At 56.1% G+C, this 22434-nt stretch overlaps 1 protein-coding gene across 1 annotated transcript in view; it reads left to right on the forward strand.

Annotated features, from left to right (window-relative positions):
• Nucleotides 1-1783: 1783 nt before the first annotated feature.
• GIGYF1 (GRB10 interacting GYF protein 1) overlaps nucleotides 1784-22434 on the forward strand; it is a gene marked incomplete at its 5' end in the record, with an annotated part of 98397 nt that continues 77746 nt past the window's right edge. Inside the window, 11 exons of the mRNA XM_073669203.1 lie at nucleotides 1784-1925; nucleotides 2069-2177; nucleotides 2449-2489; nucleotides 2575-2751; nucleotides 2825-3045; nucleotides 3155-3266; nucleotides 3511-3693; nucleotides 3777-3916; nucleotides 3991-4141; nucleotides 4328-4494; nucleotides 6334-6425. Coding sequence (XP_073525304.1) covers nucleotides 1784-1925; nucleotides 2069-2177; nucleotides 2449-2489; nucleotides 2575-2751; nucleotides 2825-3045; nucleotides 3155-3266; nucleotides 3511-3693; nucleotides 3777-3916; nucleotides 3991-4141; nucleotides 4328-4494; nucleotides 6334-6425 — 1535 coding nt within the window. The remainder of the gene's footprint in view (nucleotides 1926-2068; nucleotides 2178-2448; nucleotides 2490-2574; nucleotides 2752-2824; nucleotides 3046-3154; nucleotides 3267-3510; nucleotides 3694-3776; nucleotides 3917-3990; nucleotides 4142-4327; nucleotides 4495-6333; nucleotides 6426-22434) is intronic.

The raw sequence follows: 22434 nt of genomic DNA on the forward strand, positions 1-22434 counted from the left end.
TCTCTCTCTCTCTCTCTCTCGCGCGCGCCGTCTCTCTCTCTCTCTCTCTCGCGCGCGCCGTCTCTCTCTCTCTCTCCTCGCGCGCGCCGTCTCTCTCTCTCTCGCGCGCGCGCCGTCTCTCTCTCTCTCTCTCGCGCGCGCGCCGCTCTCTCTCTCTCGCGCGCGCGCCCTCTCTCTCGCGCGCGCGCGCCCTCTCTCTCGCGCGCGCGCCCTCTCTCTCGCGCGCGCGCCCTCTCTCTCTCGCGCGCGCGCCCTCTCTCTCTCCGCGCGCGCGCCCTCTCTCTCTCGCGCGCGCGCCCTCTCTCTCTCGCGCCGCGCCCTCTCTCTCTCGCGCGCGCCCTCTCTCTCTCGCGCGCGCGCCTCTCTCTCTCTCTCTCTCGCGCGCCCTCTCTCTCTCTCTCTCTCTCGCGCGCCCCTCTCTCTCTCTCTCGCGCGCCCTCTCTCTCTCTCTCTCGCGCGCCCTCTCTCTCTCTCTCGCGCGCCGTCTCTCTCTCTCTCGCGCGCCGTCTCTCTCGCGCGCCTCTCTCTCTCTCGCGCGCCCTCTCTCTCTCTCGCGCGCCCTCTCTCTCTCTCGCGCGCGCCCTCTCTCTCTCGCGTGCCCTCTCTCTCTCGCGTGCCCTCTCTCTCTCGCGTGCCCTCTCTCTCTCGCGTGCCCTCTCTCTCTCGCGTGCCCTCTCTCTCTCGCGTGCCCTCTCTCTCTCGCGTGCCCTCTCTCTCTCGCGTGCCCTCTCTCTCTCGCGTGCCCTCTCTCTCTCGCGTGCCCTCTCTCTCTCGCGCGCCCTCTCTCTCTCGCGCGCCCTCTCTCTCTCGCGCGCCCTCTCTCTCTCGCGCGCCCTCTCTCTCTCGCGCGCCCTCTCTCTCTCGCGCGCCCTCTCTCTCTCGCGCGCCCTCTCTCTCTCTCGCGCGCCCTCTCTCTCTCTCGCGCGCCCTCTCTCTCTCTCGCGCGCCCTCTCTCTCTCTCGCGCGCCCCTCTCTCTCTCGCGCGCCCTCTCTCTCTCTCGCGCGCCCTCTCTCTCTCTCGCGCGCCCTCTCTCTCTCTCGCGCGCCCTCTCTCTCTCTCGCGCGCCCTCTCTCTCTCTCGCGCGCCCTCTCTCTCTCTCGCGCGCCCTCTCTCTCTCTCTCGCGCCCTCTCTCTCTCTCTCTCTCGCGCGCCCTCTCTCTCTCTCGCGCGCCCTCTCTCTCTCTCGCGCGCCCTCTCTCTCTCTCGCGCGCCCTCTCTCTCTCTCTCGCGCGCCCTCTCTCTCTCTCTCGCGCGCCCTCTCTCTCTCTCTCTCGCGCGCCCTCTCTCTCTCTCCCGCGCCTCTCTCTCTCTCGCGCGCCCTCTCTCTCTCTCTCGCGCGCCCTCTCTCTCTCTCTCTCCTGCGCCCTCTCTCTCTCTCTCGCGCGCCCTCTCTCTCTCTCGCGCGCCCTCTCTCTCTCTCTCGCGCGCCCTCTCTCTCTCTCTCGCGCGCCCTCTCTCTCTCTCTCGCGCGCCCTCTCTCTCTCTCTCGCGCGCCCTCTCTCTCTCTCTCGCGCGCCCTCTCTCTCTCTCGCGCGCGCCCTCTCTCTCTCTCTCGCGCGCCCTCTCTCTCTCTCTCGCGCGCGCCCTCTCTCTCTCTCTCGCGCGCGCCCTCTCTCTCTCTCGCGCGCGCGCCCTCTCTCTCTCTCGCGCGCGCCCTCTCTCTCTCCGCGCGCGCCCTCTCTCTCTCTCGCGCGCGCCCTCTCTCTCTCTCGCGCGCGCCCTCTCTCTCTCTCGCGCGCGCCCTCTCTCTCTCGCGCGCGCCGTCTCTCTCTCTCTCGCCCGATCACCACTTGTCTGTACATTTCTTTGCAGAGGAACTTTTCCCTGTCTGTGAACAGCGTTCCTGTGCTGAGGCTGATGGGTAAAGGAGCCGCTCCGGCCCCCGCAGGGGTGAGCAGAGGCCGGGGCACTGCACGTGGCCGGGGTAAGGCTCTGTAGATGTCTGGTGAGCGGAGGTCGGTGCCTGCCTCCTCCTGTGGCCTCGGCACTGCGGAGGTCGGACTGATGGGACATCTCTAGATGAGGGGTCCGCTGTGTGCTCGCTCTGATCACTGTCTGCTCCTTCAGGCCGCGGTCGCGGGGATCCTGCCGTCTACCAGCGAGCTCTGGACGATGGAGACTCCGGATTTGGCCGTGGAGCTCGTGAGATTCACCGGAGCCAGAGCTGGGATGACAGGTGGGGGCGCCGCGCCCTGTGCGTGCAGATTGGGGATGGCGCCGCGCCCTGTGCGTGCAGATTGGGGATGGCGCCGCGCCCTGTGCGTGCAGATTGGGGATGGCGCCGCGCCCTGTGCGTGCAGATTGGGGATGGCGCCGCGCCCTGTGCGTGCAGATTGGGGATGGCGCCGCGCCCTGTGCGTGCAGATTGGGGATGGCGCCGCGCCCTGTGCGTGCAGATTGGGGATGGCGACTCCGGGGTCACATTGTAATTGCTGCTCTCATTCCAGGGGGGAGAGGAGATTTGAGAAGCCCCTCAGGAGGGAAGCCGGTACGTCATGTGATCTGAGTCACCCAATTCCTGAGCCTTTATCATGGACGCATTCTTCACTCTGATTGGTCCTCTTCTCCCGCAGTGCGCGTGGGTTTTGAGGAGAGCGCAGTGCCGTCGAGAAAAGAGTTCGCCCGTTCAGACAGTGACAACTGGCGCACCCTGCGTGATGGGCAAGAGGAGGATGAGGAGGGCAACTGGAGGCTGTCTGTGTCCCGGAGAGACGACCGCTGGCGCTCTACCAGCCCCGGAGGCAGCACAGGTCGGTCCCGCCGACGGCCCGGCGCCTCAGCTGGGGCTCGTGCATCTCACCTGTCGTGTGCTTTACCTTTCAGAGGGGCCGCGCTCCGCAGGATGGAGGGAGCATGGGGACCGGCGGCGGAAGTTTGATTTTGAAATGGTCCGCGAAGAGGGTGGTGCTGCCCCGAGAGGAAGTGGACGTGGCGGCGACAACGCACATGAAGAAGACCGCGACGGACTCCCTGAATGGTGCATGGAGGATGAGGATGACGAGATGGGGACCTTCGATTCCTCCGGGGCCTTCTTATCCTTCAAGGTGAGTGCACGGTGGGCTATCACCTCGGTGGAGCAGTAACGAGGCTGTCGTTACAGGGAGGTCTTATGAAGCGACAATAACTCCCATCATCTTCTGCTATCTTCCACAGAAAAGCCCCAAAGAGACCATCATGGAAGAGCAGGAGCTGGAGTTCCAGGGTGTGGAGGAAGAGGAGGATGAGGACGGGCCGGAGGAAGGTGTAGACGGGCCCGGAATTATCAGTAAGCTATACAGGAGGCAAGCGGCACCGAGCATGTCAGGCTACGGGGGGTGCTGTACACCTCCAGCAGCACAGAGGATTTCAGTTGTAGACTGTGCCGACCCCCTAGGAGGGCACGGGATCCTCCAGCAGCACAGAGCAATTCAGGGGAGGAATGTTTTGACATCCTTGGGAAGGTCACAGGATAAGAATGAGACCCTCTGCAGCGCAGAGTATTTCACGATCAGTCTCTTGACTTTCTCCAGGTGATGAACAGTTGGCCTCCTCGGAGGACGCTCAGCAGGAGCCGCCGTCCCCGTCTCCAGAGCCGAGCGGGCCTGTGTGGGCTGCAGGGGCGTACTCTGAGGAGGGCGAGCTCGCCCACAACATCTCTACAAACGGGGACAACGGGGCCCTGGTGGAGCCTCCACCATGCTCAATAGAAGATGGTGAGCAGTGGGACTCCTGGGCTGGGGGTGCCGATGGCTGAAGACCACCTCTAATATGTTCCTCTTTTACCTCTGATTTGTAGGAAACCCTGGAGCCTTTGTTCCTTCCTCAGTCTCCCCACTTTCCTCTCTGCCAACTCCTCCATCTCCCCCCACAGTTGCTGCTACTGAATTTTCTGTGGGGGATCCGGAGGAGGACGAAGGCATGAAACATCTCCAGCAGGTACGTGTCTCCCCGCTGCCATCGCTGTGCCTGGCCGTCCCGACCTCACCATGTCTCCTTTGTGTCCCCTAAAGGAAGCTGAGAAGTTGGTGGCTTCCCTGCAAGATTCCTCACTAGAAGAAGACGGCTTCTCCTCCAGTCGCTCCCATAGTGCTGCTGCTCTGCCCCTGTCCCATGAGGCCGCCATGAAGTGGTTCTACAAGGACCCTCAGGGGGAGATCCAAGGTGCCCGCTGCGTCCGATGGCGTCTTCTGGTGGTGGTGGATGCAGGAAGATGGGGCAGCATACATGGAGGCCTCCTCCTACTGCTGCTGCATCTACTGCTGACCCTGGCTCAAACACCGGCATAAAACACGTCCCCCTGACACCGCTGCTCGGCCTCTGACCACCTTCCCTTTCTGCCGCCCGCAGGTCCCTTCAGTACACAAGAGATGGCGGAGTGGTGCCAGGCGGGATACTTCACCATGTCACTCCTAGTGAAAAGAGGCTGTGACGAGGGCTTCCAGCCTCTCGGTGAGGTCATCAAGATGTGGGGCCGGGTACCTTTTGCCCCAGGGCCGTCTCCGCCGCCCCTGCTGGTGAGTTCCGTGCGTTTACGGATGGTTCTGTCCTGCAGCCTTTATCATACTATCTCTGCTTGCTGCTCACGATCTTACACTTTGTGACCTTGTGCCCAGTCTCAGCAGGATGCTGAAGTAGCAGAACCTCCGCCGCGGTACAGTGGCGCACTGTGTCTGACAGCCGCGGTGCAGTGGCGCACTGTGTCTGACAGCCGCGGTGCAGTGGCGCACTGTGTCTGACAGCCGCGGTGCAGTGGCGCACTGTGTCTGACAGCCGCGGTGCAGTGGCGCACTGCGTCTGACATCCGCGGTGCAGTGGCGCGCTCTGTTTTGTCGGCCGTGGCGCACTGCGTCTGACAGCCGCGGTGCAGTGGCGCACTCTGTTTTGTCGGCCGTGGCGCACTGCGTCTGACAGCCGCGGTGCAGTGGCGCGCTCTGTTTTGTCGGCCGTGGCGCACTGTGTCTGACAGCCGCGGTGCAGTGGCGCGCTCTGTTTTGTCGGCCGTGGCGCACTGTGTCTGACAGCCTCGGTGCAGTGCCGCGCTGTGGTTTGTCGGCCGTGGCGCACTGTGTCTGACAGCCGCGGTGCAGTGGCGCTCTCTGTTTTGTCGGCCGTGGCGCACTGTGTCTGACAGCCGCGGTGCAGTGGCGCGCTGTGGTTTGTCGGCCGTGGCGCACTGTGTCTGACAGCCGCGGTGCAGTGGCGCTCTCTGTTTTGTCGGCCGTGGCGCACTGTGTCTGATAGCCGCGGTGCAGTGGCGCTCTCTGTTTTGTCGGCCGTGGCGCACTGTGTCTGACAGCCGCGGTGCAGTGGCGCTCTCTGTTTTGTCGGCCGTGGCGCACTGTGTCTGACAGCCGCAGTGCAGTGGCGCCCTCTGTCTTGTCGGCTGTGGCGCACTGTGTCTGACAGCCGCGGTGCAGTGGCGCTCTCTGTTTTGTCGGCCGTGGCGCACTGTGTCTGACAGCCGCGGTGCAGTGGCGCTCTCTGTTTTGTCGGCCGTGGCGCACTGTGTCTGACAGCCGCGGTGCAGTGGCGCGCTGTGGTTTGTCGGCCGTGGCGCACTGTGTCTGACAGCCGCGGTGCAGTGGCGCTCTCTGTTTTGTCGGCCGTGGCGCACTGTGTCTGACAGCCGCGGTGCAGTGGCGCGCTGTGGTTTGTCGGCCGTGGCGCACTGTGTCTGACAGCCGCGGTGCAGTGGCGCTCTCTGTTTTGTCGGCCGTGGCGCACTGTGTCTGATAGCCGCGGTGCAGTGGCGCGCTCTGTTTTGTCGGCCGTGGCGCACTGTGTCTGACAGCCGCGGTGCAGTGGCGCTCTCTGTTTTGTCGGCCGTGGCGCACTGTGTCTGACAGCCGCGGTGCAGTGGCGCTCTCTGTTTTGTCGGCCGTGGCGCACTGTGTCTGACAGCCGCGGTGCAGTGGCGCTCTCTGTTTTGTCGGCCGTGGCGCACTGTGTCTGACAGCCGCGGTGCAGTGGCGCTCTCTGTTTTGTCGGCCGTGGCGCACTGTGTCTGATAGCCGCGGTGCAGTGGCGCTCTCTGTTTTGTCGGCCGTGGCGCACTGTGTCTGACAGCCGCGGTGCAGTGGCGCGCTGTGGTTTGTCGGCCGTGGCGCACTGTGTCTGACAGCCGCGGTGCAGTGGCGCCCTCTGTCTTGTCGGCCGTGGCGCACTGTGTCTGACAGCCGCGGTGCAGTGGCGCGCTGTGGTTTGTCGGCCGCAGGTTCACTGACGGCAGAAAAGTAGGAAGTTCTGAATAATTAAGAAACCACATGACACGCGCCATAGATTGCATGCCGCCTCCTACCCAGAGGATAGAGCGCCCCCAGCAGGGGCTGTAACGCATCTTCTCTTCTTTCTAGGGTAACATTGATCAGCAGTGCCTGAAAAAACAGCAGGAATTAGCTTTGTATCAGCAGATGCAACATCAGTACTTGCTGCAGCTCATGAGCAGGTAATGCCGCTATAACATGTGCTTGCTCTTGTCGTCCGCCCGCATTTCCCTTACTCTTCTGTAAGTCTTCACATGTTTCCTGCCTCCTCTTCATCCCTGTAATCTCTTACCTTTCACCTTTTACCTTTTCTACCGTCGTCTGTCGCCATTCCCCATCCTCCTTTACATAGGCTCTTCCCACACATCGTCTCTACACCCCATTATTCCTGCAGCATAGGCTCTTCCCACACATCGTCTCTACACCCCATTATTCCTGCAGCATAGGCTCTTCCCACACATCGTCTCTACGCCCCATTATTCCTGCAGCATAGGCTCTTCCCACACATCGTCTCTACGCCCCATTATTCCTGCAGCATAGGCTCTTCCCACACATCGTCTGTGCCCCATTATTCCTGCAGCATAGGCTCTTCCCACACATCGTCTCTACGCCCCATTATTCCTGCAGCATAGGCTCTTCCCACACATCGTCTCTACGCCCCATTATTCCTGCAGCATAGGCTCTTCCCACACATCGTCTCTACGCCCCATTATTCCTGCAGCATAGGCTCTTCCCGCACATCGTCTCTACGCCCCATTATTCCTGCAGCATAGGCTCTTCCCACACATCGTCTCTACGCCCCATTATTCCTGCAGCATAGGCTCTTCCCGCACATCGTCTCTACGCCCCATTATTCCTGCAGCATAGGCTCTTCCCGCACATTGTCTCTACGCCCCATTATTCCTGCAGCATAGGCTCTTCCCACACATCGTCTGTGCCCCATTATTCCTGCAGCATAGGCTCTTCCCACACATCGTCTCTATGCCCCATTATTCTTGCAGCATAGACTCTTCCCGCACATCGTCTCTACGCCCCATTATTCCTGCAGCATAGGCTCTTCCCACACATCGTCTCTACGCCCCATTATTCCTGCAGCATAGGCTCTTCCCACACATCGTCTCTGTGCCCCATTATTCCTGCAGCATAGGCTCTTCCCACACATCGTCTCTACGCCCCATTATTCTTGCAGCATAGACTCTTCCCGCACATCGTCTCTACGCCCCATTATTCCTGCAGCATAGGCTCTTCCCACACATCGTCTCTACGCCCCATTATTCCTGCAGCATAGGCTCTTCCCACACATCGTCTCTGTGCCCCATTATTCCTGCAGCATAGGCTCTTCCCACACATCGTCTGTGCCCCATTATTCCTGCAGCATAGGCTCTTCCCACACATCGTCTCTGTGCCCCATTATTCCTGCAGCATAGGCTCTTCCCACACATCGTCTGTGCCCCATTATTCCTGCAGCATAGGCTCTTCCCGCACATAGTCTCTACGCCCCATTATTCCTGCAGCATAGGCTCTTCCCGCACATCGTCTCTTTGCCCCATTATTCTTGCAGCATAGGCTCTTCCCGCACATCGTCTCTGTGCCCCATTATTCCTGCAGCATAGGCTCTTCCCGCACATCGTCTCTGTGCCCCATTATTCCTGCAGCATAGGCTCTTCCCGCACATCGTCTCTGTGCCCCATTATTCCTGCAGCATAGGCTCTTCCCACACATCGTCTGTGCCCCATTATTCTTGCAGCATAGGCTCTTCCCGCACATCGTCTCTGTGCCCCATTATTCCTGCAGCATAGGCTCTTCCCGCACATCGTCTCTGTGCCCCATTATTCCTGCAGCATAGGCTCTTCCCGCACATCGTCTCTGTGCCCCATTATTCCTGCAGCATAGGCTCTTCCCACACATCGTCTCTATGCCCCATTATTCCTGCAGCATAGGCTCTTCCCACACATCGTCTGTGCCCCATTATTCCTGCAGCATAGGCTCTTCCCACACATCGTCTGTGCCCCATTATTCCTGCAGCATAGGCTCTTCCCGCACATCGTCTCTGTGCCCCATTATTCCTGCAGCATAGGCTCTTCCCACACATAGTCTCTACGCCCCATTATTCCTGCAGCATAGGCTCTTCCCGCACATAGTCTCTACGCCCCATTATTCCTGCAGCATAGGCTCTTCCCGCACATCGTCTCTATGCCCCATTATTCTTGCAGCATAGGCTCTTCCCGCACATCGTCTCTACGCCCCATTATTCCTGCAGCATAGGCTCTTCCCACACATCGTCTCTACGCCCCATTATTCCTGCAGCATAGGCTCTTCCCACACATCGTCTCTACACCCCATTATTCCTGCAGCATAGGCTCTTCCCACACATCGTCTCTACGCCCCATTATTCCTGCAGCATAGGCTCTTCCCGCACATCGTCTGTACACCCCATTATTCCTGCAGCATAGGCTCTTCCCACACATCGTCTGTGCCCCATTATTCCTGCAGCATAGGCTCTTCCCGCACATAGTCTCTACGCCCCATTATTCCTGCAGCATAGGCTCTTCCCGCACATCGTCTCTATGCCCCATTATTCTTGCAGCATAGGCTCTTCCCGCACATCGTCTCTACACCCCATTGTTCCTGCAGCATAGGCTCTTCCCACACATCGTCTCTACACCCCATTATTCCTGCAGCATAGGCTCTTCCCGCACATCGTCTGTACACCCCATTATTCCTGCAGCATAGGCTCTTCCTGCACATCGTCTCTACACCCCATTATTCCTGCAGCATAGGCTCTTCCCAAACATCGTCTCTACGCCCCATTATTCCTGCAGCATAGGCTCTTCCCGCACATCGTCTCTACACCCCATTATTCCTGCAGCATAGGCTCTTCCCACACATCGTCTGTGCCCCATTATTCCTGCAGCATAGGCTCTTCCCGCACATCGTCTCTACGCCCCATTATTCCTGCAGCATAGGCTCTTCCCACACATCGTCTCTACGCCCCATTATTCCTGCAGCATAGGCTCTTCCCGCACATCGTCTGTGCCCCATTATTCCTGCAGCATAGGCTCTTCCCGCACATCGTCTCTACACCCCATTATTCCTGCAGCTTAGGCTCTTCCTGCACATCGTCTCTACGCCCCATTATTCCTGCAGCATAGGCTCTTCCCACACATCGTCTGTGCCCCATTATTCCTGCAGCATAGGCTCTTCCCACACATCGTCTCTACGCCCCATTATTCCTGCAGCATAGGCTCTTCCCACACATCGTCTCTACGCCCCATTATTCCTGCAGCATAGGCTCTTCCCACACATCGTCTCTGTGCCCCATTATTCCTGCAGCATAGGCTCTTCCCACACATCGTCTCTACGCCCCATTATTCCTGCAGCATAGGCTCTTCCCACACATCGTCTCTACGCCCCATTATTCCTGCAGCATAGGCTCTTCCCACACATCGTCTCTGTGCCCCATTATTCCTGCAGCATAGGCTCTTCCCGCACATCGTCTCTACACCCCATTATTCCTGCAGCATAGGCTCTTCCCGCACATCGTCTGTGCCCCATTATTCCTGCAGCATAGGCTCTTCCCACACATCGTCTGTGCCCCATTATTCCTGCAGCATAGGCTCTTCCCGCACATCGTCTCTACACCCCATTATTCCTGCAGCATAGGCTCTTCCCACACATCGTCTGCGCCCTATTATTCCTGCAGCATAGGCTCTTCCCACACATCGTCTCTACGCCCCATTATTCCTGCAGCATAGGCTCTTCCCACACATCGTCTCTACGCCCCATTATTCCTGCAGCATAGGCTCTTCCCACACATCGTCTCTACGCCCCATTATTCCTGCAGCATAGGCTCTTCCTGCACATCGTCTCTGTGCCCCATTATTCCTGCAGCATAGGCTCTTCCTGCACATCGTCTCTACGCCCCATTATTCCTGCAGCATAGGCTCTTCCCGCACATCGTCTCTACGCCCCATTATTCCTGCAGCATAGGCTCTTCCCACACATCGTCTCTACGCCCCATTATTCCTGCAGCATAGGCTCTTCCTGCACATCGTCTCTACGCCCCATTATTCCTGCAGCATAGGCTCTTCCCACACATCGTCTCTACGCCCCATTATTCCTGCAGCATAGGCTCTTCCTGCACATCGTCTCTACGCCCCATTATTCCTGCAGCATAGGCTCTTCCTGCACATCGTCTCTATGCCCCATTATTCCTGCAGCATAGGCTCTTCCCACACATCGTCTCTACGCCCCATTATTCCTGCAGCATAGGCTCTTCCTGCACATCGTCTCTACGCCCCATTATTCCTGCAGCATAGGCTCTTCCCACACATCGTCTCTACGCCCCATTATTCCTGCAGCATAGGCTCTTCCTGCACATCGTCTGTGCCCCATTATTCCTGCAGCATAGGCTCTTCCCGCACATCGTCTCTACACCCCATTATTCCTGCAGCTTAGGCTCTTCCTGCACATCGTCTCTACGCCCCATTATTCCTGCAGCATAGGCTCTTCCCGCTCATCGTCTGTGCCCCATTATTCCTGCAGCATAGGCTCTTCCCGCACATCGTCTCTACGCCCCATTATTCCTGCAGCATAGGCTCTTCCCACACATCGTCTCTACGCCCCATTATTCCTGCAGCATAGGCTCTTCCCACACATCGTCTGTGCCCCATTATTCCTGCAGCATAGGCTCTTCCCACACATCGTCTCTACACCCCATTATTCCTGCAGCATAGGCTCTTCCTGCACATCGTCTGTGCCCCATTATTCCTGCAGCATAGGCTCTTCCCACACATCGTCTCTACGCCCCATTATTCCTGCAGCATAGGCTCTTCCTGCACATCGTCTCTACACCCCATTATTCCTGCAGCATAGGCTCTTCCCACACATCGTCTCTACACCCCATTATTCCTGCAGCATAGGCTCTTCCCACACATCGTCTCTACACCCCATTATTCCTGCAGCATAGGCTCTTCCTGCACATCGTCTCTACGCCCCATTATTCCTGCAGCATAGGCTCTTCCCACACATCGTCTCTACACCCCATTATTCCTGCAGCATAGGCTCTTCCCACACATCGTCTCTACACCCCATTATTCCTGCAGCATAGGCTCTTCCCACACATCGTCTCTACACCCCATTATTCCTGCAGCATAGGCTCTTCCCACACATCGTCTCTACGCCCCATTATTCCTGCAGCATAGGCTCTTCCCACACATCGTCTCTACGCCCCATTATTCCTGCAGCATAGGCTCTTCCCACACATCGTCTCTACGCCCCATTATTCCTGCAGCATAGGCTCTTCCCACACATCGTCTGTGCCCCATTATTCCTGCAGCATAGGCTCTTCCCACACATCGTCTCTACGCCCCATTATTCCTGCAGCATAGGCTCTTCCTGCACATCGTCTCTACGCCCCATTATTCCTGCAGCATAGGCTCTTCCCACACATCGTCTCTACGCCCCATTATTCCTGCAGCATAGGCTCTTCCTGCACATCGTCTCTACGCCCCATTATTCCTGCAGCATAGGCTCTTCCCACACATCGTCTCTACGCCCCATTATTCCTGCAGCATAGGCTCTTCCCACACATCGTCTGTACACCCCATTATTCCTGCAGCATAGGCTCTTCCCGCTCATCGTCTCTATGCCCCATTATTCCTGCAGCATAGGCTCTTCCCACACATCGTCTCTACGCCCCATTATTCCTGCAGCATAGGCTCTTCCCACACATCGTCTGTACACCCCATTATTCCTGCAGCATAGGCTCTTCCCGCTCATCGTCTCTATGCCCCATTATTCCTGCAGCATAGGCTCTTCCCACACATCGTCTCTGTGCCCCATTATTCCTGCAGCATAGGCTCTTCCCACACATCGTCTCTACACCCCATTATTCCTGCAGCATAGGCTCTTCCCACACATCGTCTCTACACCCCATTATTCCTGCAGCATAGGCTCTTCCCACACATCGTCTCTACACCCCATTATTCCTGCAGCATAGGCTCTTCCCACACATCGTCTCTACACCCCATTATTCCTGCAGCATAGGCTCTTCCCACACATCGTCTCTACGCCCCATTATTCCTGCAGCATAGGCTCTTCCTGCACATCGTCTCTACGCCCCATTATTCCTGCAGCATAGGCTCTTCCCACACATCGTCTCTACGCCCCATTATTCCTGCAGCATAGGCTCTTCCCACACATCGTCTGTACACCCCATTATTCCTGCAGCATAGGCTCTTCCCGCTCATCGTCTCTATGCCCCATTATTCCTGCAGCATAGGCTCTTCCCACACATCGTCTCTGTGCCCCATTATTCCTGCAGCATAGGCTCTTCCCACACATCGTCTCTACACCCCATTATTCCTGCAGCATAGGCTCTTCCCACACATCGTCTCTACACCCCATTATTCCTGCAGCATAGGCTCTTCCCACACATCGTCTCTACACCCCATTATTCCTGCAGCATAGGCTCTTCCCACACATCGTCTCTACACCCCATTATTCCTGCAGCATAGGCTCTTCCCACACATCGTCTCTACGCCCCATTATTCCTGCAGCATAGGCTCTTCCTGCACATCGTCTCTATGCCCCATTATTCCTGCAGCATAGGCTCTTCCCACACATCGTCTCTACGCCCCATTATTCCTGCAGCATAGGCTCTTCCTGCACATCGTCTCTATGCCCCATTATTCCTGCAGCATAGGCTCTTCCCACACATCGTCTCTATGCCCCATTATTCCTGCAGCATAGGCTCTTCCCACACATCGTCTCTACGCCCCATTATTCCTGCAGCATAGGCTCTTCCTGCACATCGTCTCTACGCCCCATTATTCCTGCAGCATAGGCTCTTCCCGCACATCGTCTCTACGCCCCATTATTCCTGCAGCATAGGCTCTTCCTGCACATCGTCTCTACGCCCCATTATTCCTGCAGCATAGGCTCTTCCTGCACATCGTCTCTATGCCCCATTATTCCTGCAGCATAGGCTCTTCCTGCACATCGTCTCTACGCCCCATTATTCCTGCAGCATAGGCTCTTCCTGCACATCGTCTCTACACCCCATTATTCCTGCAGCATAGGCTCTTCCTGCACATAGTCTGTGCCCCATTATTCCTGCAGCATAGGCTCTTCCCACACATCGTCTCTACACCCCATTATTCCTGCAGCATAGGCTCTTCCCACACATCGTCTCTACGCCCCATTATTCCTGCAGCATAGGCTCTTCCTGCACATCGTCTCTACGCCCCATTATTCCTGCAGCATAGGCTCTTCCCACACATCGTCTCTACGCCCCATTATTCCTGCAGCATAGGCTCTTCCTGCACATCGTCTCTACGCCCCATTATTCCTGCAGCATAGGCTCTTCCCACACATCGTCTCTACACCCCATTATTCCTGCAGCATAGGCTCTTCCCACACATCGTCTCTGTGCCCCATTATTCCTGCAGCATAGGCTCTTCCCGCACATCGTCTCTACACCCCATTATTCCTGCAGCATAGGCTCTTCCTGCACATCGTCTCTACGCCCCATTATTCCTGCAGCATAGGCTCTTCCTGCACATCGTCTCTACACCCCATTATTCCTGCAGCATAGGCTCTTCCCTCACATCGTCTCTACGCCCCATTATTCCTGCAGCATAGGCTCTTCCTGCACATCGTCTCTACGCCCCATTATTCCTGCAGCATAGGCTCTTCCTGCACATCGTCTCTACACCCCATTATTCCTGCAGCATAGGCTCTTCCCGCACATCGTCTCTACACCCCATTATTCCTGCAGCATAGGCTCTTCCCGCACATCGTCTCTACACCCCATTATTCCTGCAGCATAGGCTCTTCCTGCACATCGTCTCTACACCCCATTATTCCTGCAGCATAGGCTCTTCCTGCACATCGTCTCTACGCCCCATTATTCCTGCAGCATAGGCTCTTCCTGCACATCGTCTCTACGCCCCATTATTCCTGCAGCATAGGCTCTTCCTGCACATCGTCTCTACGCCCCATTATTCCTGCAGCATAGGCTCTTCCCGCACATCGTCTGTGCCTCATTATTCCTGCAGCATAGGCTCTTCCCTCACATCGTCTCTACGCCCCATTATTCCTGCAGCATAGGCTCTTCCTGCACATCGTCTCTACGCCCCATTATTCCTGCAGCATAGGCTCTTCCTGCACATCGTCTCTACACCCCATTATTCCTGCAGCATAGGCTCTTCCTGCACATCGTCTCTACACCCCATTATTCCTGCAGCATAGGCTCTTCCCGCACATCGTCTCTACACCCCATTATTCCTGCAGCATAGGCTCTTCCTGCACATCGTCTCTACACCCCATTATTCCTGCAGCATAGGCTCTTCCCACACATCGTCTCTACACCCCATTATTCCTGCAGCATAGGCTCTTCCTGCACATCGTCTCTACGCCCCATTATTCCTGCAGCATAGGCTCTTCCCGCACATCGTCTCTACGCCCCATTATTCCTGCAGCATAGGCTCTTCCCACACATCGTCTCTACGCCCCATTATTCCTGCAGCATAGGCTCTTCCCACACATAGTCTCTACGCCCCATTATTCCTGCAGCATAGGCTCTTCCCGCACATCGTCTCTACACCCCATTATTCCTGCAGCATAGGCTCTTCCCGCACATCGTCTCTACGCCCCATTATTCCTGCAGCATAGGCTCTTCCTGCACATCGTCTGTGCCCCATTATTCCTGCAGCATAGGCTCTTCCTACACATTGTCTCTACACCCCCTTATTCCTGCAGCATAGGCTCTTCCCACACATAGTCTCTACGCCCCATTATTCCTGCAGCATAGGCTCTTCCCGCACATCGTCTCTACACCCCATTATTCCTGCAGCATAGGCTCTTCCCACACATCGTCTCTACGCCCCATTATTCCTGCAGCATAGGCTCTTCCCACACATCGTCTCTACACCCCATTATTCCTGCAGCATAGGCTCTTCCCACACATCGTCTCTACGCCCCATTATTCCTGCAGCATAGGCTCTTCCCGCACATCGTCTCTACGCCCCATTATTCCTGCAGCATAGGCTCTTCCCGCTCATCGTCTCTACACCCCATTATTCCTGCAGCATAGGCTCTTCCCACACATCGTCTCTACACCCCATTATTCCTGCAGCATAGGCTCTTCCCACACATCGTCTCTACACCCCATTATTCCTGCAGCATAGGCTCTTCCCACACATCGTCTGCGCCCCATTATTCCTGCAGCATAGGCTCTTCCCGCTCATCGTCTCTACGCCCCATTATTCCTGCAGCGTAGGCTCTTCCCGCACATCGTCTGTGCCCCATTATTCCTGCAGCATAGGCTCTTCCTGCACATCGTCTCTACGCCCCATTATTCCTGCAGCATAGGCTCTTCCTGCACATCGTCTCTACACCCCATTATTCCTGCAGCATAGGCTCTTCCCACACATCGTCTGTGCCCCATTATTCCTGCAGCATAGGCTCTTCCCGCACATCGTCTGTACGCCCCATTATTCCTGCAGCATAGGCTCTTCCCACACATCGTCTCTACGCCCCATTATTCCTGCAGCATAGGCTCTTCCCGCACATCGTCTCTACGCCCCATTATTCCTGCAGCATAGGCTCTTCCCGCACATTGTCTCTACGCCCCATTATTCCTGCAGCATAGGCTCTTCCCACACATCGTCTGTGCCCCATTATTCCTGCAGCATAGGCTCTTCCCACACATCGTCTCTATGCCCCATTATTCTTGCAGCATAGACTCTTCCCGCACATCGTCTCTACGCCCCATTATTCCTGCAGCATAGGCTCTTCCCACACATCGTCTCTACGCCCCATTATTCCTGCAGCATAGGCTCTTCCCACACATCGTCTCTGTGCCCCATTATTCCTGCAGCATAGGCTCTTCCCACACATCGTCTCTATGCCCCATTATTCTTGCAGCATAGACTCTTCCCGCACATCGTCTCTACGCCCCATTATTCCTGCAGCATAGGCTCTTCCCACACATCGTCTCTACGCCCCATTATTCCTGCAGCATAGGCTCTTCCCACACATCGTCTCTGTGCCCCATTATTCCTGCAGCATAGGCTCTTCCCACACATCGTCTGTGCCCCATTATTCCTGCAGCATAGGCTCTTCCCGCACATAGTCTCTACGCCCCATTATTCCTGCAGCATAGGCTCTTCCCGCACATCGTCTCTATGCCCCATTATTCTTGCAGCATAGGCTCTTCCCGCACATCGTCTCTGTGCCCCATTATTCCTGCAGCATAGGCTCTTCCCGCACATCGTCTCTGTGCCCCATTATTCCTGCAGCATAGGCTCTTCCCGCACATCGTCTCTGTGCCCCATTATTCCTGCAGCATAGGCTCTTCCCACACATCGTCTGTGCCCCATTATTCTTGCAGCATAGGCTCTTCCCGCACATCGTCTCTGTGCCCCATTATTCCTGCAGCATAGGCTCTTCCCGCACATCGTCTCTGTGCCCCATTATTCCTGCAGCATAGGCTCTTCCCGCACATCGTCTCTGTGCCCCATTATTCCTGCAGCATAGGCTCTTCCCACACATCGTCTGTGCCCCATTATTCCTGCAGCATAGGCTCTTCCCACACATCGTCTCTGTGCCCCATTATTCCTGCAGCATAGGCTCTTCCCACACATCGTCTGTGCCCCATTATTCCTGCAGCATAGGCTCTTCCCGCACATAGTCTCTACGCCCCATTATTCCTGCAGCATAGGCTCTTCCCGCACATCGTCTCTATGCCCCATTATTCTTGCAGCATAGGCTCTTCCCGCACATCGTCTCTACGCCCCATTATTCCTGCAGCATAGGCTCTTCCCACACATCGTCTCTACGCCCCATTATTCCTGCAGCATAGGCTCTTCCCACACATCGTCTCTACACCCCATTATTCCTGCAGCATAGGCTCTTCCCACACATCGTCTCTACGCCCCATTATTCCTGCAGCATAGGCTCTTCCCGCACATCGTCTGTACACCCCATTATTCCTGCAGCATAGGCTCTTCCCACACATCGTCTGTGCCCCATTATTCCTGCAGCATAGGCTCTTCCCGCACATAGTCTCTACGCCCCATTATTCCTGCAGCATAGGCTCTTCCCGCACATCGTCTCTATGCCCCATTATTCTTGCAGCATAGGCTCTTCCCGCACATCGTCTCTACACCCCATTGTTCCTGCAGCATAGGCTCTTCCCACACATCGTCTCTACACCCCATTATTCCTGCAGCATAGGCTCTTCCCGCACATCGTCTGTACACCCCATTATTCCTGCAGCATAGGCTCTTCCTGCACATCGTCTCTACACCCCATTATTCCTGCAGCATAGGCTCTTCCCAAACATCGTCTCTACGCCCCATTATTCCTGCAGCATAGGCTCTTCCCGCACATCGTCTCTACACCCCATTATTCCTGCAGCATAGGCTCTTCCCACACATCGTCTGTGCCCCATTATTCCTGCAGCATAGGCTCTTCCCGCACATCGTCTCTACGCCCCATTATTCCTGCAGCATAGGCTCTTCCCACACATCGTCTCTACGCCCCATTATTCCTGCAGCATAGGCTCTTCCCGCACATCGTCTGTGCCCCATTATTCCTGCAGCATAGGCTCTTCCCGCACATCGTCTCTACACCCCATTATTCCTGCAGCTTAGGCTCTTCCTGCACATCGTCTCTACGCCCCATTATTCCTGCAGCATAGGCTCTTCCCACACATCGTCTCTACGCCCCATTATTCCTGCAGCATAGGCTCTTCCCACACATCGTCTCTGTGCCCCATTATTCCTGCAGCATAGGCTCTTCCCACACATCGTCTCTATGCCCCATTATTCTTGCAGCATAGACTCTTCCCGCACATCGTCTCTACGCCCCATTATTCCTGCAGCATAGGCTCTTCCCACACATCGTCTCTACGCCCCATTATTCCTGCAGCATAGGCTCTTCCCACACATCGTCTCTGTGCCCCATTATTCCTGCAGCATAGGCTCTTCCCACACATCGTCTGTGCCCCATTATTCCTGCAGCATAGGCTCTTCCCGCACATAGTCTCTACGCCCCATTATTCCTGCAGCATAGGCTCTTCCCGCACATCGTCTCTATGCCCCATTATTCTTGCAGCATAGGCTCTTCCCGCACATCGTCTCTGTGCCCCATTATTCCTGCAGCATAGGCTCTTCCCGCACATCGTCTCTGTGCCCCATTATTCCTGCAGCATAGGCTCTTCCCGCACATCGTCTCTGTGCCCCATTATTCCTGCAGCATAGGCTCTTCCCACACATCGTCTGTGCCCCATTATTCTTGCAGCATAGGCTCTTCCCGCACATCGTCTCTGTGCCCCATTATTCCTGCAGCATAGGCTCTTCCCGCACATCGTCTCTGTGCCCCATTATTCCTGCAGCATAGGCTCTTCCCGCACATCGTCTCTGTGCCCCATTATTCCTGCAGCATAGGCTCTTCCCACACATCGTCTGTGCCCCATTATTCCTGCAGCATAGGCTCTTCCCACACATCGTCTCTGTGCCCCATTATTCCTGCAGCATAGGCTCTTCCCACACATCGTCTGTGCCCCATTATTCCTGCAGCATAGGCTCTTCCCGCACATAGTCTCTACGCCCCATTATTCCTGCAGCATAGGCTCTTCCCGCACATCGTCTCTATGCCCCATTATTCTTGCAGCATAGGCTCTTCCCGCACATCGTCTCTACGCCCCATTATTCCTGCAGCATAGGCTCTTCCCACACATCGTCTCTACGCCCCATTATTCCTGCAGCATAGGCTCTTCCCACACATCGTCTCTACACCCCATTATTCCTGCAGCATAGGCTCTTCCCACACATCGTCTCTACGCCCCATTATTCCTGCAGCATAGGCTCTTCCCGCACATCGTCTGTACACCCCATTATTCCTGCAGCATAGGCTCTTCCCACACATCGTCTGTGCCCCATTATTCCTGCAGCATAGGCTCTTCCCGCACATAGTCTCTACGCCCCATTATTCCTGCAGCATAGGCTCTTCCCGCACATCGTCTCTATGCCCCATTATTCTTGCAGCATAGGCTCTTCCCGCACATCGTCTCTACACCCCATTGTTCCTGCAGCATAGGCTCTTCCCACACATCGTCTCTACACCCCATTATTCCTGCAGCATAGGCTCTTCCCGCACATCGTCTGTACACCCCATTATTCCTGCAGCATAGGCTCTTCCTGCACATCGTCTCTACACCCCATTATTCCTGCAGCATAGGCTCTTCCCAAACATCGTCTCTACGCCCCATTATTCCTGCAGCATAGGCTCTTCCCGCACATCGTCTCTACACCCCATTATTCCTGCAGCATAGGCTCTTCCCACACATCGTCTGTGCCCCATTATTCCTGCAGCATAGGCTCTTCCCGCACATCGTCTCTACGCCCCATTATTCCTGCAGCATAGGCTCTTCCCACACATCGTCTCTACGCCCCATTATTCCTGCAGCATAGGCTCTTCCCGCACATCGTCTGTGCCCCATTATTCCTGCAGCATAGGCTCTTCCCGCACATCGTCTCTACACCCCATTATTCCTGCAGCTTAGGCTCTTCCTGCACATCGTCTCTACGCCCCATTATTCCTGCAGCATAGGCTCTTCCCACACATCGTCTGTGCCCCATTATTCCTGCAGCATAGGCTCTTCCCACACATCGTCTCTACGCCCCATTATTCCTGCAGCATAGGCTCTTCCCACACATCGTCTCTACGCCCCATTATTCCTGCAGCATAGGCTCTTCCCACACATCGTCTCTGTGCCCCATTATTCCTGCAGCATAGGCTCTTCCCACACATCGTCTCTACGCCCCATTATTCCTGCAGCATAGGCTCTTCCCACACATCGTCTCTACGCCCCATTATTCCTGCAGCATAGGCTCTTCCCACACATCGTCTCTGTGCCCCATTATTCCTGCAGCATAGGCTCTTCCCGCACATCGTCTCTACACCCCATTATTCCTGCAGCATAGGCTCTTCCCGCACATCGTCTGTGCCCCATTATTCCTGCAGCATAGGCTCTTCCCACACATCGTCTGTGCCCCATTATTCCTGCAGCATAGGCTCTTCCCGCACATCGTCTCTACACCCCATTATTCCTGCAGCATAGGCTCTTCCCACACATCGTCTGCGCCCTATTATTCCTGCAGCATAGGCTCTTCCCACACATCGTCTCTACGCCCCATTATTCCTGCAGCATAGGCTCTTCCCACACATCGTCTCTACGCCCCATTATTCCTGCAGCATAGGCTCTTCCCACACATCGTCTCTACGCCCCATTATTCCTGCAGCATAGGCTCTTCCTGCACATCGTCTCTGTGCCCCATTATTCCTGCAGCATAGGCTCTTCCTGCACATCGTCTCTACGCCCCATTATTCCTGCAGCATAGGCTCTTCCCGCACATCGTCTCTACGCCCCATTATTCCTGCAGCATAGGCTCTTCCCACACATCGTCTCTACGCCCCATTATTCCTGCAGCATAGGCTCTTCCTGCACATCGTCTCTACGCCCCATTATTCCTGCAGCATAGGCTCTTCCCACACATCGTCTCTACGCCCCATTATTCCTGCAGCATAGGCTCTTCCTGCACATCGTCTCTACGCCCCATTATTCCTGCAGCATAGGCTCTTCCTGCACATCGTCTCTATGCCCCATTATTCCTGCAGCATAGGCTCTTCCCACACATCGTCTCTACGCCCCATTATTCCTGCAGCATAGGCTCTTCCTGCACATCGTCTCTACGCCCCATTATTCCTGCAGCATAGGCTCTTCCCACACATCGTCTCTACGCCCCATTATTCCTGCAGCATAGGCTCTTCCTGCACATCGTCTGTGCCCCATTATTCCTGCAGCATAGGCTCTTCCCGCACATCGTCTCTACACCCCATTATTCCTGCAGCTTAGGCTCTTCCTGCACATCGTCTCTACGCCCCATTATTCCTGCAGCATAGGCTCTTCCCGCTCATCGTCTGTGCCCCATTATTCCTGCAGCATAGGCTCTTCCCGCACATCGTCTCTACGCCCCATTATTCCTGCAGCATAGGCTCTTCCCACACATCGTCTCTACGCCCCATTATTCCTGCAGCATAGGCTCTTCCCACACATCGTCTGTGCCCCATTATTCCTGCAGCATAGGCTCTTCCCACACATCGTCTCTACACCCCATTATTCCTGCAGCATAGGCTCTTCCTGCACATCGTCTGTGCCCCATTATTCCTGCAGCATAGGCTCTTCCCACACATCGTCTCTACGCCCCATTATTCCTGCAGCATAGGCTCTTCCTGCACATCGTCTCTACACCCCATTATTCCTGCAGCATAGGCTCTTCCCGCACATCGTCTCTACACCCCATTATTCCTGCAGCATAGGCTCTTCCCACACATCGTCTCTACACCCCATTATTCCTGCAGCATAGGCTCTTCCTGCACATCGTCTCTACGCCCCATTATTCCTGCAGCATAGGCTCTTCCCACACATCGTCTCTACACCCCATTATTCCTGCAGCATAGGCTCTTCCCACACATCGTCTCTACACCCCATTATTCCTGCAGCATAGGCTCTTCCCACACATCGTCTCTACACCCCATTATTCCTGCAGCATAGGCTCTTCCCACACATCGTCTCTACGCCCCATTATTCCTGCAGCATAGGCTCTTCCCACACATCGTCTCTACGCCCCATTATTCCTGCAGCATAGGCTCTTCCCACACATCGTCTCTACGCCCCATTATTCCTGCAGCATAGGCTCTTCCCACACATCGTCTGTGCCCCATTATTCCTGCAGCATAGGCTCTTCCCACACATCGTCTCTACGCCCCATTATTCCTGCAGCATAGGCTCTTCCTGCACATCGTCTCTACGCCCCATTATTCCTGCAGCATAGGCTCTTCCCACACATCGTCTCTACGCCCCATTATTCCTGCAGCATAGGCTCTTCCTGCACATCGTCTCTACGCCCCATTATTCCTGCAGCATAGGCTCTTCCCACACATCGTCTCTACGCCCCATTATTCCTGCAGCATAGGCTCTTCCCACACATCGTCTGTACACCCCATTATTCCTGCAGCATAGGCTCTTCCCGCTCATCGTCTCTATGCCCCATTATTCCTGCAGCATAGGCTCTTCCCACACATCGTCTCTACGCCCCATTATTCCTGCAGCATAGGCTC

The sequence above is a fragment of the Phyllobates terribilis genome, unplaced genomic scaffold, assembly GCF_046119375.1.
Source record: "Phyllobates terribilis strain yellow unplaced genomic scaffold, ASM4611937v1 Scaffold_2905__1_contigs__length_100259, whole genome shotgun sequence".
Taxonomy (NCBI): Eukaryota; Metazoa; Chordata; class Amphibia; order Anura; family Dendrobatidae; genus Phyllobates; species Phyllobates terribilis.